The sequence below is a fragment of the Rutidosis leptorrhynchoides genome, chromosome 11 (assembly GCF_046630445.1).
Source record: "Rutidosis leptorrhynchoides isolate AG116_Rl617_1_P2 chromosome 11, CSIRO_AGI_Rlap_v1, whole genome shotgun sequence".
NCBI classification, from domain to species: Eukaryota; Viridiplantae; Streptophyta; class Magnoliopsida; order Asterales; family Asteraceae; genus Rutidosis; species Rutidosis leptorrhynchoides.
In genome coordinates, this window is record NC_092343.1 from 219,374,500 (window position 1) to 219,389,470 (window position 14,971).

Below are 14,971 nucleotides of genomic sequence, written 5' to 3' on the forward strand. Positions count from 1 at the left end.
TAAACAAGCGATGTCCGACGATTGTTGAGCAAGATGGGGTAGTGTGGTGTATATGTATACGTATACATATTAGGTCTTTTCGTTTCGTTGTTTAAATCTTTTTCATTTTATAGAATGAAGATGAGAAATGGACACGACACCAATGATGGAAGTACGAGTGAGGACGTTGAGTTCACAGCCAAGGTTGAGGCCATCTTTAAACGTCAAAAAGCGGAGTTTCTCGAAGATGTTAAGAAGATGTTCCTAGATACGATTGAAGAGCAACTAGTCAATGTGGTAAAGGAGCAAGTTAAGGCCATTCTTCAAGAGGATAATGTGGGGAGACGGGACTTCTTCTATAAGAATTTCAAGGACTCTCAACCTCCCACCTTCGATGGTGAACGGGACCGACTTAAGAGTGCCCGTTGGATCTCCGATATGGAGGCGAGATATGGTTGTAGCATGTTAAGAGGAGATGCTAAATTGTGGTGGGACGCGAAAATCCAACTTTATGGCGAAGAACAATGCATGGAATTCACTTGGAATGAATTCAAGAAGGAGTTTTTCGACGAATACCGAACTTCAGCCGATCTTACAAGGCTTAAGGACGAGTTACGTCCCTTGAGGCAAGGGTCGATGGATTTGAACACTCTCAAATTCGTTTTCTTGTCAAAAACCCAATTTTGCCCGGAGTATGTCGGGAATAATAAAATGTTGAAAGAAGATTTTTACCGAATCTTGAACGATAACTATCAAGAAAAGATTAGTGTAAATGCGGTAAAAAGCTTTGATGAATTGTTCAACATGGCAAAGGGTTTTGGGGCGCTTGTTTTGAGAAAGAGTGGCTTTACTTTCGGCAAAAGAAAGTTTGAGGGTTTGGGCCATTCGAACTTTTCAAACAAGAATACAAAGAAGGGCTCCGAAAGCGTTGGTAGTGTGAAGAAGGCTGCATCCGGGGGCTTTGGACCCAAATGTTATAATTGTGGATGATAAGGACACATGGCTCGTGATTGTACAAATGCATCATCTACACCCAAGCTCACTTGTTATAATTGTGGTAAAGAATGGCACAAGAGGCCGGAATGTCCCAATTTGAATAATGACCATGTTAAGAAGTTAGAGAAGGCGGCGGGTACGGCTAGGGGTCGCAATTATTTGATGACCAATGAGGAAGCCAAGTAATCTAACGAAGTTGTTTCGGATACTTTCATGGTTAATTCTAATCCGGCAAGGATACTCTTTGATAGTGGTGCAAACTTGTCGTTTGTGTCACCAAAATTTGTGCATAAACTTAATAAATTGTTAGCTAAGTTAAGTTGTCTGATAGAAGTTGAAATAGCGGATGGGAAGACGGTGCTAGTGGTTGATGTGTGTAAAAATTGTAATGTTGTGTTTGGTGCCGAAAATTTTAAAATCGATCTCATTCCGATGAATTTGGGTGATTTTGATATCGTTGTTGGTATGGATTGGCTCAATCATAATAGAGCCGATATTGCATGCCATGATAAGTTTATTCTGGTAAAGACCCCAAGTGGGGGAGAGTTAATTATTCACGGTGATAAACGAAGAAGACTTGTGCCGATATGCACTTTTGCACCGGCACGCCGTTTCGTTGTTAGTGGTGGCATGGCTTTTCTTGCCCATGTTGTTGATACTCGAGATGAGCCACCATCCATTCGTGAAATTCCGGTGGCGAATGAATTTAAAGACGTTTTTTCGGATGAGTTACCGGGTGTTCCGGCGAAAAGAAAAGTTGAATTTCGCATTGAGTTGGTTCCGGGGGCTACCCCCATTGCTAAAACTCCTTATCGTTTAGCGCCAACGGAAATGCAAGAGTTGTTAAATCAAACCCAAGAGTTGCTTGAAAAGGGATTTATTCGACCGAGTGCTTCGCCATGGGGCGTTACAGTTTTATTCGTGAAGAAGAAGGATGGTAGTATGCAGATGTGCATCGATTATCTGAAGTTGAACAAAGTGACGATCAAGAATCGTTATCCATTACCTAGTATTGACGATTTGTTTGACCAACTCCAAGGTGCAACGTATTTCTCTAAAATCGACCTACAGTCCGGCTATCACCAAATGCGGGTCCGTGAGGAAGATATTGAGAAAATGGCTTTTCGAACGCGTTATGGGCATTTTGAGTTTGTAGTTATGCCTTTTGGTCTTACGAATGCACCGGCGGCATTCTTGGATCTTATGAACCGAGTGTGCCAACCTATGTTGGACAAGTCGGTAATTGTGTTCATTGACGACATACTTGTCTATTCGAAGAGTATGAAGGAACATGAACATCAATTGCGGTGTGTGTTAAAGACGTTGCGGAAAGAGAAGTTGTATGCTAAATTCTCCAAATGTGAATTTTGACTAAGGGAAGTTCAATTCCTTGGCCATATTGTGAAAGAAAATGGTATTCAAGTAGATATGGGGAAGATAGAGACGGTAAAGAGTTGGGGACGACCTACTACGCCTACGAAAATCCGATGTTTTCTCGGATTGGCTGGTTATTATCGTCGGTTTATCCAAGACTTTTCCAAGATTGCTTCTCCATTGACGAAGTTAACGAGAAAGAATGCGAGATTTAATTGGGAGAACGAGCAAGAAATTGCTTTTCATTTGTTAAAAGAGAAGTTGTGTCAAGCTCCGGTGCTAGTTTTGCCAGAAGGGGTGGAAGACATGACGGTCTATTTTGATGCTTCTTTAAATGGGCTCGGTTATGTTCTAATGCAAAGGGGTAAAGTCATCGCTTATGCCTCTCGACAATTAAAGGAACACGAAATGAGATATCCGACTCATGATCTTGAGTTGGCGGCAGTTGTTCATGCGTTGAAAATTTGGCGCCATTACTTGTATGGTGTCAAGTGTACGATTTATTCGGATCACAAGAGTTTGAAACATCTTTTTGACCAAAGAGATTTGAATTATCGTCAACGTAGATGGATGGATGTGGTGAAAGACTACGATTGTGAAATACTTTATCATCTGGGTAAGGCGAATGTAGTCGCGGATGCATTAAGTCGAAAGAGTCAACATCCGGCGATACGAGTAGGATCGTTACGTATGATTATTACTAACGATTTTCTTGAAAAACTTGGTGTGATTCAAATTGAAGCTTACGTTCACAACAAACATGCAGAACGAATTGTGGGGCAATCGGAATTCATTACTATGGGTTCGCGTGGTTTGTTGTCTTTTCAAGGAAGAGTGTGGGTGCCTAAGATGGGGCATTATCGACGAGTGCTACTTTATGAAGCATATAAGTCAAAGTATTCCATTCATCCGGGCGCAACAAAAATGTATCTTGATTTAAGGAAGGAGTATTGGTGGCCGGGCATGAAACGTGATGTTGTTAAGTATGTTGAGCAATGCGTCACGTGTTTGCAAGTTAAAGCCGAACACCAAAATCCGTATGGTAAGTTACAACCGTTAGAAATCCCGAAGTGGAAATGGGAGCACATTACCATCGATTTCATCACAAAGTTACCAAAGACGGCGAGAACCCAATTTGATTCAATTTGGGTTATAGTTGACCGATTGACAAAAAGTGCTTTGTTTCTTCCCATTCGGGAAGCGATATCGTCGGAGACCTTGGCTAAATTGTTCATCAAGGAAGTAGTTGCTCAACACGAGGTTCGTATATCTATTATTTCGGATCGAGATACCCGTTTTGCATCTCGGTTTTGGGAAAAGTTTCATGGAGATATGGGTACACAATTAAAATTGAGCACGACGTACCATCCTCAAACAGACGGTCAAACCGAACTTACGAATCAAACTTTGGAGGATATGTTACGGGCGTGCATTATCGATTTTGGTGGTAGTTGGGATGAGCACTTGCCTTTGGTGGAATTCTCGTACAATAATAGTTATCATACTAGTATCGGGATGCCACCTTATGAGATGCTTTATGGGCGGAGGTGCCGAACTCCGATTTGTTGGGGTGAAGTTGGTCAAAAAGAAATCGGGAGTACCGATTTGGTCTTAGAAATGAATAATAAGATTGATATGATTCGGGATCATTTGAAAAAGGCACAAGATAGACAAAAGTCGTATGCCGACAAGCGTAGACGAATGATCAAATTTCAAGAAGGTGACATGGTGATGCTTAAGGTTTCGCCATGGAAAGGTATTATTCAGTTTCGAAAATGGGGAAAGTTAGCTCCTCAGTTTATTGGTCCTTTTAAAATTTTAGCTCGTGTTGGTGAAGTCGAGTATCGTTTGGAATTACCCGAAGAGCTTGCGGGGATCCATAATACATTTCATATTTCCCATCTCCGTAAGTGTCTTGCGAATGATTCGTCATGGGTGCCATTAGACGAGATTGAGGTAAACAATAAGTTAGAGTATATTGAGGAGCCGATTGCTATACTCGATGAGAAGGTTAAAAGATTGAGAAATAAAGAGGTGAGAACTTTTAAAGTTCAATGGCGACAGAGTAAAGGTTCCGAGTTTACTTGGGAGCCCGAGGAGTTTGTGTTAGTTTATCTTCCCTCTTGTCATACGGCTTAGATCGCGAGGACGTGCTCCGATTCAAGTGGGAGAGAGTTGTAAGACCTTAATAATAATTGTACAGCAGTGTAATTATGGTACATGAAGTGTGGGTGACTTTGTATATTAAAATAGAGGTCAGAGAGCGATCTGGGCTGGGTGTGCTCAGCGCACACATAGGGGTGCGCCTGGCGCACCCCTGGGTTCTGCTTATTTTAATTAGATATTTTGATGGGCATTTTGGTAATTTAACTTGTGGGCGAGTTTGAGGCCAGTAGGTCAGATCTTGGGGTGTCATTCACTCCATTTCCAACAACCTCATCCTATCCACTTCAATTTTAGAGAGAGAGAGATAGAGAGAGAGATTCTTGTGTGAGAAAGCTCAAGCAAAGGAAAAAGGAGCTAGTTTTGAGTCTTAGCTCGAGTTATAAAGTTGTTCATCTCCTCTCTAGCTACGTTTTGGTTGTAGTGGTACGTTCTAACTTTAATTTCCTTACTTTGATTTTGTGTAAGGGTTAGGTTTTGGGTAAATGGTGAACATAAAACCCATGTTTGGCGATTTTGGGTGTTCTTGGGTAAGATTAAGTCATGTAGACTCAATAGTAACTAACCTAGGGTTTTAAAGTATTAATTGAGTTTTATGAACATAAATTGGTTAGCAATTACTAGCACACCTAAATGTTTAGTAAATGGGTGTTAGGAGGGTTTGTGGAAGACCCGAAATGGGTGTGTAGACATTAAAGTGATTAAATGAGTAATTGTTGACCTAGTTGGGCAAGATGGGTGTGAAATGTCATAAGTTTGTGTAAGACGGTGTTGTTAGACCTTAATCACTAGCTTTTAGTGATTGATGATGGGTGTTAAACTTAAATGACGGTTTTGGTAAATGGGACATTTAATGCAATTTAGTCATTGAATGCACATGTGTAAAGTGTTGGCATTTAGTCCAACTAGTTCGTGTGTTAATGTAGCACTTATTATATTAGGTACTTTGCCTTGAAGCTTGCGGATTTATAAAATCGTCACCAAATTGTTAAGGTGAGTGGAGTAATTATACATGTATGTATATGGTGTATTTATTTGTATGCTATGGTATGATCCATTGAGTCGGGAGTGCCATAGTATGTGTGAGTGTACTATGATGTGAACCACGGAGCTGGTAGCATCATGGTGCACGTGTTGTGATGTGAACCACGGAGCCGGTAGCATCAAAGTGTGAACCACGGAGCCGGTAGCACTATAAAAAAATTAGGTGTGAACCACGGAGCCGGTAGCACCGAAGTGTGAACCACGGAGCCGGTAGCACTATAAAAGAGTATGACTCGAATGCGGAGTAACGTGAACCACGGAGCTGGTAGCGTAATAGCAATACGTATGGTGTGAACCACGGAGCCGGTAGCACCATGACGTGTGTATGGTTAACCATATAGATTGTGTGTGTGTTGTTGTATAGCATAATATATTATTTTGGTGAATATGCTAATGATTATGCTAGTTTCGATATTTGGAGGTTATTAGCTTATACTCGGAGTTTGTATGCTAGTTGTTGTTACTAGCGAATATTACGGTGTATGTAAGTGCATGCAAGTAGGTATATTATATATGTATATGTATAATTATTGCATTCACTAAGCTTTGCTTACCCTCTCGTTGTTTATCTTTTTATAGGCTCCAGTGTTGACAAGGGTAAGGGCATTCGATTGGATTAGAGATCCTGCTTGTTGTTTAGGGGACGCTTTTGGGATGTGATAGCTTTTGGAGTTTGACCGAGACTTAGGTAGTTTAACCCCAAACACCATGCTCATAGTGTCGTTTGGAAATTAAACTAATGTGGTTGAAACTCATGATTTGTACGAAACTCGTAAAACGCCCCGTTTTGTAAAACTCATTTTATGTTTGAATCGTATGAGTTTTTCATATTAGAACATGTTGTGAAAAGCGTTTTGTCTAATTATGTCGGGAAGTGGGAGATCTTTATTTGAAAAATTGCAAAATCGGACAGAACTGAATTGGGGTCTGTGAGCGCCGCGCACCCTTTGGTGGTGCGCGTGGCGCACTCCACTGTTATAAAAAAAAAATTCTTTCGCGCGTTCGGATGGTTACTGGATTGGGTTGTTACAAATGATGAATTTGAATTTGAATTTGAATTAAGCTGCAAACCATTACTTTTCATATTCATATTGATGGCATGCTAGGCTTTAGGTACTGTTCCCTTGGCATTGACAGATGGTTTTCAAAGGAAAATTATACTCCGTATTTTGTACTTCAGTACTTGAATGTTTTATACTCCGTATTTTATTAGTCATTACTCCGTATAATATTCTATATTTATTTAATTAAGTTAATTAAAATTTATTAGCTGAATGATGTCATCATGTAAGCTTCAAAATGTGACACTTGTCCCTGAATTATTTTTAAGATGAGGTAAAAATTACAAAGTGATGTCATCAAATTGGCAATTTAAAAGCATTGTAAGATTCAGCCTGTATTTAGCGACAGAAAAATTTTACACAATTTTTTTACTAAAAAAGAGGTTTATTTATTTTTTTTAAATATTTTTTTTTTGTGATTAGCTTCGCTGACAATGAAAAATTTATTAAACTTTTACACCCGTCCCATCTGTATTCAGGTTCAAGTTCCGCCATTGTTCTTAATAGGTAGTTTGTATGATTTTTATTTTAAACAATCATTAACTAATAAACAATGGTCTAAGCAAGTAAAACTGTGATTCGCTGAGGGGTGATTTTTGCAGGTTAATAGAAGGGGCAGTTTTGATCAATTACCAATTGGTTAATTTGTTTGGTTAATTGAACATAAAAAAATTAAAATGACATAAATGAAGGTGAAAATTGTACAATAATATTATTAAATATTTAATGGTACAATAATATCGGTTAATTTGTTCGCTCATAAATTGTATAATAATAGAATGATAGCTCTTAACACTCTCATTAGCAAATCCTTATTCAAAAGTTAAATTTTGAAACACATCAAATTTGTATGTTAAAATAGTTTTGCTCCTTCACCTAAAACGTAATATAGATTTTGTTGAATATCACATAGTGCATATATTTTCCATGAATAAGAGATTACAGTGCAATGAATATAAATAGCTAGACCACCAATCATACTAGAACCTTCTAATGGGCTAAGCCCGATACATGATCTGCATAATAATAATACATGAAATACAAATGGGCTAACATCCCCCCACAGTGTGAGCGGGAGTACGCCGGGTGCTCAGACTGGACTTGAACTCTTAAAATAGAGCAAATGGTAAGCCCTTCGTGAAGATGTCGGCAAGATGATATCTGGACGGAACATGAAGTACACGCACCTGACCATGAGTAACCAACTCACGTATAAAACGAATATCAATCTCAATGTGTTTCGTACGTTGGTGTTGAACCGGGTTGGTAGAGAGTTAGACATAGCTAACATTATCATAGTAAACCAATGTAGCTGAAGTAAGCGGACAATGAAGTGCACGAAGGAGATTATGAAAGCAAGGCTCTGCAACTGCGTTGGCAACCCCTCGATATTCTGCCTCTGCACTAGAGCGGGACGGCGTGAGCTGATTCTTAGAGGACCAGGATAGGAGGTTGTTGCCAAGAAAAACACAATAACCCGATGTGGAGCGTCGAGTGGTGGGAAAACTTACCCAATCAGCATCAGTGTAAGCAACCAAGGTGTTGGGTGAGGACGCATATAGCTGAAGTCCCAGGTCAGTGGTACCCTGAATGTAACGGATCATCCGTCGGAGATCATGCATGTGCTGCTCACGTGGATCATTCATGAATATACACACCTGCAGAACGGCATAGGAAATATCTGGACGGGTGAAATTGAGATACTGTAAGGCACCTGCAAGGCTACGATACAAGGTTGGGTCCTTAACAGGAGGACCATGGCTAGTAAGCTTGGCACCGGGTTCAACCGGTGTCATGTACGGATGACATGAGAGCATGCCTTCCCTCTCAATGATCTCAGAGGCATACTGTTTATGTGAGAGAAACAACCCAGACCCAGTACGAGTAGCGTGAATACCAAGAAAGTAGTGAAGTAGACCTAAATCTGTCATGGAAACTTTCTTATGCAAGGAAGTAAAAGTCTACTGTAATAGGACTGGGGATGAGGCAGTCAAAATGATATCATCAACGTAAAGAAGAAGATATGCCATATGAGAGCCCTGGCGAAGAATGAAGAGAGAGGTGTCACAACGCCTCTGGTGAAAACCAATCCTCTTGGCATATCCTGCAAATCGTTGAAACCAGGCACGAGGTGCCTGCTTAAGAGCATACAAGGATTTCCGCATCAAGCAGACATGATCCGGATATCGGGGATCCCGAAATCCCAGAGGCTGGTGCATATCAACAGTCTCATTATGTTGTCCGTGAAGGAAGGTGTTCTTAACATCTAGCTAGTGTCGAGAAATGGCTAAGCAGAGGACAGTACGTATGGAAGCCGGTTTAACAACTGCACTAAAGGTCTCATCACAATCAATACCGACCTATTGACTACCACCGTTAGCGACAAGTCGAGCCTTATACCTTCTTAAACTACCATCTGCATTAAACTTGTGCTTAAAGAGCCACATGGAGTGAACTATGTTCGTGTTCGATGGGTAAGGCACATGAGTCCAAGTACTGTTATTAATTAAGGCATTATATTCATCAGTCATAGTTTGTTTCCAGTTAGGTTCATGGAGGGCGAGAGGGTAGGTGCGAGGGATAGGAGATATGACGGAGGTATGAAGGTTAAGATGCTGGACGGGTTTGGTGGTACCAAGATGCGTGCGAGTGATCATGGGCTGAGTAGGCTGAGGGGCAGCGGTAGCCTCAGTAGCAGGAGGCTGTGTCTCCGTGTCTAGTGCAGTGGGTGTAGTAGTCTCAATAGGAGGAGGTTGTGTCTCTGTGAGCGTAGGAGAGGTGGCGGTAGCCTCAATAGGAGGAGGTTGTGTCTCCATAAGTGTGGGAGAGTTGGCGGTAGCCTCAATAGGAGGAGGAGACTGTGTCTCCAAGGGCTGAGCTGAGGGAGATAGGTCAAGGGTTTGGGAGAAGAGGTTGGGAAGGGGATCCAGAAAGTCATAGGATGGGGGCTGGGTAGGAGTCATTGAGCCAAAGGGGAAAGAGGTTTAATCAAAAGTGACATGTCAGGAGAGGATGATTTTTGTTGGTTATGAGATCGAGGCAATGGTAACCCTGATGATTATAGGGGTATCCGAGAAATATGCATGGTGTGGATCGGGGGCAAGTTTGTTTGTTGGTGGGAAAGTGTGGGTAGCATAAGCATCCGAAGACACATAGGGTAGAGTAAGTGGGTTTCTGTTTATAGAGGCATTTATATGGTATTTCGTGGTTAATGGAGGAGGACGGTAGGACATTGAGAAGATGCGCAGCCATGTAAAGAGCTTACACCCAGTATGTAGGTGGAATATGAGCTTGGAAGAGAAGTGTGCGAATGAGGTTATTGATGGTGCGGAGCATGCGTTCTGACTTCCCATTTTGCTGAGAAGTGTAAGGGCACGAGAAGCAAATTGGATGCCATCTTCTGAAAGAGTTAGTGGAAAGCAGCGTTATCAAATTCACCACCGTTGTCTCATTAAAAGGCTTTAATTTCTTTGTTAAATTGTGTGCGTATAAATGTGTAAAATTGTATAAAGGTATTAAGTGTATCAGATTTATTACGAAGCGAAAATACCCATACGTAGTGTGAATAATGGTCAAGAAAAATAATGTAATATTTTAAACCATCTAAACTAGAAACAGGAGAAGTTCATAAATCAGAATGTATTACATCAAATACAGAATTAAGAGTAGTACTCGAAACAGAAAAAGGAAGCCGGACGTGTTTGTCAAGTTGGCATGCATGGCAAAGCGCGTGCGGTGTAGTTTTATTACAAATAATATCTTAATTGGAAATTAGTCTTCGAAAGATATCATTTCTGGGATGTCCAAGACGTTGATTCTAAGCGGATGGGCTTTTGAGTAGAGCAACTTGAGAGGAGTGAGAGGTGGGAGGCGTGATAGGGTAGAGGTCCCCGGTGCTGTCACATCGGAGGAGCAGGTGTTTTGACTGAAGATCCTTCACAGAAAAGCCGAATGGGTCAAATTCATCATAAATTAATTTGTCATGAGTAAATTGACGAATAGATATAAGGTTTTTAATAATGTTAGGGGTAACTAGGACATTATTTAAGTGTCGGGGTTGGTGGGTGTTAGGCAACAAGCTATAACCTGTATTGGTGACAGGGATTGTTTTCCCGTCACCAACAGCAACTGATGAATATTCGTGATTATTAAAAACACTACTTAGATTATTAATACATGAGGTAAGGTGATTTGACACACCAGTATCTAGGTGCCAAACTGCAGCACCGTAATCCTGAAGTGTCATGGCACTAAAGGCACTAGGCAAGATCGTTTCCTAAGTTTGAGTTTGTGGTTCCATAGTGAATGATCAATAATTCATTGAGGGGGCTGTATAAAAAGTACGAGGTCCATTGGGATATCCAGAAGACTCGTGATGCTGCTGTTAGGCCGAAGTGGGTGTAGGGCTAGTAAAGGCAACATGGTGTTGTTGGGCTGGAACATAAGTGGAACTGTTTAGTTGGGCCTGAGAAAATCCAGACAGTGATGGAAGAAATCCTGGTTGGGCCTGTGCGCGCAAAAAATTAGTACCATATCTATAAGCGAAGTGAGGTGTTGCAGATTGGGCGGAGTGAGAGCAGCATTTTGGGCCCATAATTATTGTTGCTGGGCTGATATAATGTGAAGTAATTGAGGCTGATTCACTCCTTGCACTTTTGAATTATTGGTAGTACCACAGGGATTGCTAGATCTACGATTAGTGCCATGATGTAGGTATCGGCATTTACTATCAAACATTCAAAATACTTTTTAAAAATTGCGACAAACTTCCTATGTTTGGTTCGGTTCGGTGGTGGTATTAGAGGGTTGAACAGTTAAAGCCGATGGGTACGATGGATTTAGTGGTGCTTCAATCGTGTTGGCATTCATATTGAGTGTCATATCTTCCATTAGCAACATCGATCGAGTGGTATTGAGATACAGAAATGGGTGTCGATGAAGTATGATATGTTTGTCTTGAACATATTTTGCATTCAATCCATTCATAGCAAACATTACAAGGTCACTGTCTTCAATGGTAGAACCCAGATTTCGTAGGTGTGTTGCTATGCGATCGATCTTACAAAAATACTCTTCTATCGTTGAACTACCAATACCGAGTGCCCGTAGCTCAGAATTTAGTTCCATATGTTTTTATAACTTGTTGTCATGAAAAAAGTTTCAAGGAAAACCCACGCATCGTGTGCTGTAGTGGATTCAGAATTGAGGAGGCATTCTAAGAGAGCTTCGCTAATGGTGTTGAAGATCCAACTGGTGAAAACCGCATCGGCTTTAATCCATTCCGGTGAGGTTCATTCTTTGGAAGTGGAGTACTGGTTAAGAAATTGAGGACATCAAAAATGGCATAATGCTTTGTAAAAACCTTCTTCCAGTGTGCATAGTTGAGTTTCGCAAGATCTAATTTAACAGGGATGAGGTGATGGATGGATGTTACGGTGTATATTTTATCATAGGTTTTTATTGTCATGATGTGGTGTTTTATAAAGATGGAAAAAGAAACAAAATAGCAGGCGTAGAGATTTTTTTTTATTTTGGTAAGTTGTAGTATGTGCGATGGGTAGCAGAGAAAAAGAAGGAGAGTTTGTTACGTTTAGGGTTTGTGGGATAATACCTGGCTCGATACCATGTTGAATATCACATAGCGCATATATATTCCATGAATAAGAGATTTCAGTGCAATGAATATAAATAGCTAGACTACCAATCATACTAGAACATTCTAATGGGCTAAGCCCGATACATGATCTGCATAATATTAACGCATGAAATACAAATGGGCTAACAGATTTTATAACAAAAGTTTCACACAATTAATTTGCTAATGAACTTCTCTTTGTAGTTTATTGATTGATTAATTTTAATACAATTAAAATTGAACATTTCAACTTGAGCTTAATAGTCTGAAGTCCGTATAGAAAACATGAGAACCGTGTAGGGTTTTGGTATTCATAATTTTCCACTTTTTCATTCCACACAACTTATCAAGTTGGCTTTGGTTGATGCGGGGTGTAGTTTGAAATCTCATGTCTAGGTCAACAAGATCAATGACCCTAACCTTGTTAACCGGGTGCTAAATGGTGGGTTTGATTCGGATTGAGTAGCGACGTTGAATAGAGAATTAGTAAATGTTGTAGAGGAAGGTTTTTTAACTCCTTTGAAGGTGTGTGGTGTATCAATGTTGGTTACGAACGTTATTACTGGTTTGACCAATCATGATGAAGTCAGCGGGGTTAATGTGGTTGTTGAGCAAGTTGTGGAAGAATTTGCAATAAGGGAGGATGCCCCTAGTGCTTGTAAGCTCTAATAATTCACTCCTAAGGGTGAAAATATGTGTTTGAATAGTGATCGATTAGGTTCTGTTGGTTGGATTGGCGTTGAGGGATCATTTTATGCACTATATTCAGCTAATCTAATCGAGGTTGATGATCCCCTAAGTAACGGAGGTTTTGGTCCTAAGAGCAAAAAAGGCGTTTTAAAGAAGTTTAGAACCCGGGTGATTTTTTTTTTAGTTCGGCACAAGATGTGGGTAAATCATGTTGTGAGATTTCAAATGTTTCATATGTTTCAAGTGTTTTTGATAATCTGGCTAATCTTACTACTGCTAATGATGAGCGTAATGAATTTTGTATTTGTATGAATATAGCATGCATGCAAAGGTTTTTGCAAGGAATGGGATAATCATTCAAGGAGGTTTTGTGGTCCCATTGTGAAGAGATCATATGCTAAAGGTAGTACAAAGACGAAATATAAGTTGAAGAAGAAAGCGAGCATGGATGTTTCATTTTGTTTGAAGGATAACCATGATGATCATGTTGTTGGAGGTGCCAACCTTTAAAGACGTGTCTGTTGATGATTTGAGCGATGGTTCTATTTTGGGGTTCGGGTTGGGGTCGAGATTGATTCCTTCGGTGCGGGTTGATTCCACCTTCTTCGTGTACTCTTATCGGAGACGGGGTTGGGGAATGTTCTGACATACTTCTTTATTTCTAGCATTGGAAAGATCGTCAAAAACAACAATATTGGTGGGTCCCGTTTCCAATCTGGTAGCTAAGTCACAGAAAGGAAAGTAGCTGGTTAAATAGATTAGGCCATTTGTTGTGCTTTTGATGTGTTAGTTTGATAGTTGATTAGATTAGGTGGTTGAATAGATTGAGATGTATGTTGTAGTGACCCGGGAATTTCCGACTAAATTTAAACTTAATCTTGATAAGATTTCGACACGATAAGCAAAGTCTGTAATATTGAGTCACAAATATTTTGAACTGATTCATATATTCAATTGACCTTCGACTGTTCCTGACGATTCACAAACAATTGTGTGTAAATATATATATATAAATACAAGTATATATATAATAATTTGAATTAATAAAATTCTAATAATTTTAGGGTTATAAAATAACTTTTTTTTTTAAAGATTAAAGTTATAAATTAGTTAGGATTTAAATAAATTATTAGTTGTTATTATTTTAAAAATTTTCATTTTTCTTAAATATCATTATTATTGATATCATTCTTATTATTAGTATTATTATTTTGATATTATCAATATTAATATTATTATTAATATTATTTTTATAAATATCATTATTCCTTATTATTAATGTTATTATCATTATTATTATTAATATTAAAAGTATTATTATTATTAATATAATTATAATTATTAATTAATAATATTAAATAGATTATAAACCGAATGAATCCAAATTCAGTTTAACATTCGTGTCTACTTTTAATTAATTGCTTCTGATTGAAAGAATTGTGTCCACCCAATTATCACAAGCAACCATGTTTTCAAATTGTGTGATTCATATTAATATAGTGATCGCTTTCTAACATTTCAGTACAATAATGTACCCATATAATACTCCCACTTGTGATTAAATTAAACCATCACACACATGCTATTGCTTTTTACGTCTCTTGTTACTTCTGTTTCAAATCACTCACCACCAACTCAACATCTTTAGTCTTCTTCTTCTTCATAGACTATTATTGTTCGATTACTAACTCCCTGCTCGATCACCATCAAAACCACAAACAAATTCACCTTCATAAATTCCTTTAGTTGATCACAACACTAGTCACCACCGAAAACCACAATCCAACGAACACCTCCAGTTCCTATTATCTTTCGGGTTTGTTTCATCACCACTCACAACACCGGCCACCACCACTACAAACGCCATCCCTCACCGCCACAACTTACAGCCTCCTCCGGTCACCATAACTCTTTCTCTCTCTCCTCCTTCTTTCTTATTTTCTTTTCGTAAACCCAACACCATACCCATATCAAACGCGTTTTTTATCTTCTACTCCTTGATCAATCTCAGCCTTGAATCATCATTGTT

General features: G+C 39.4%; 1 protein-coding gene across 1 annotated transcript; it reads right to left on the reverse strand.

Annotated features, from left to right (window-relative positions):
* Positions 1 to 7,891: 7,891 nt before the first annotated feature.
* On the reverse strand, positions 7,892 to 8,548 carry LOC139875409 (uncharacterized mitochondrial protein AtMg00810-like). The gene has a single exon (XM_071862746.1). The coding sequence runs from the start codon at positions 8,546 to 8,548 to the stop codon at positions 7,892 to 7,894; it is 657 nt and encodes a 218-aa protein (XP_071718847.1).
* Between the last annotated feature and the right edge of the window lie 6,423 nt (positions 8,549 to 14,971).

What these genes read in the sequence shown, in the direction of transcription:
- LOC139875409 (XM_071862746.1), bottom strand. Translation starts at nt 8,548, where the DNA reads ATGACAGATTTAGGTCTACTTCACTACTTTCTTGGTATTCACGCTACT.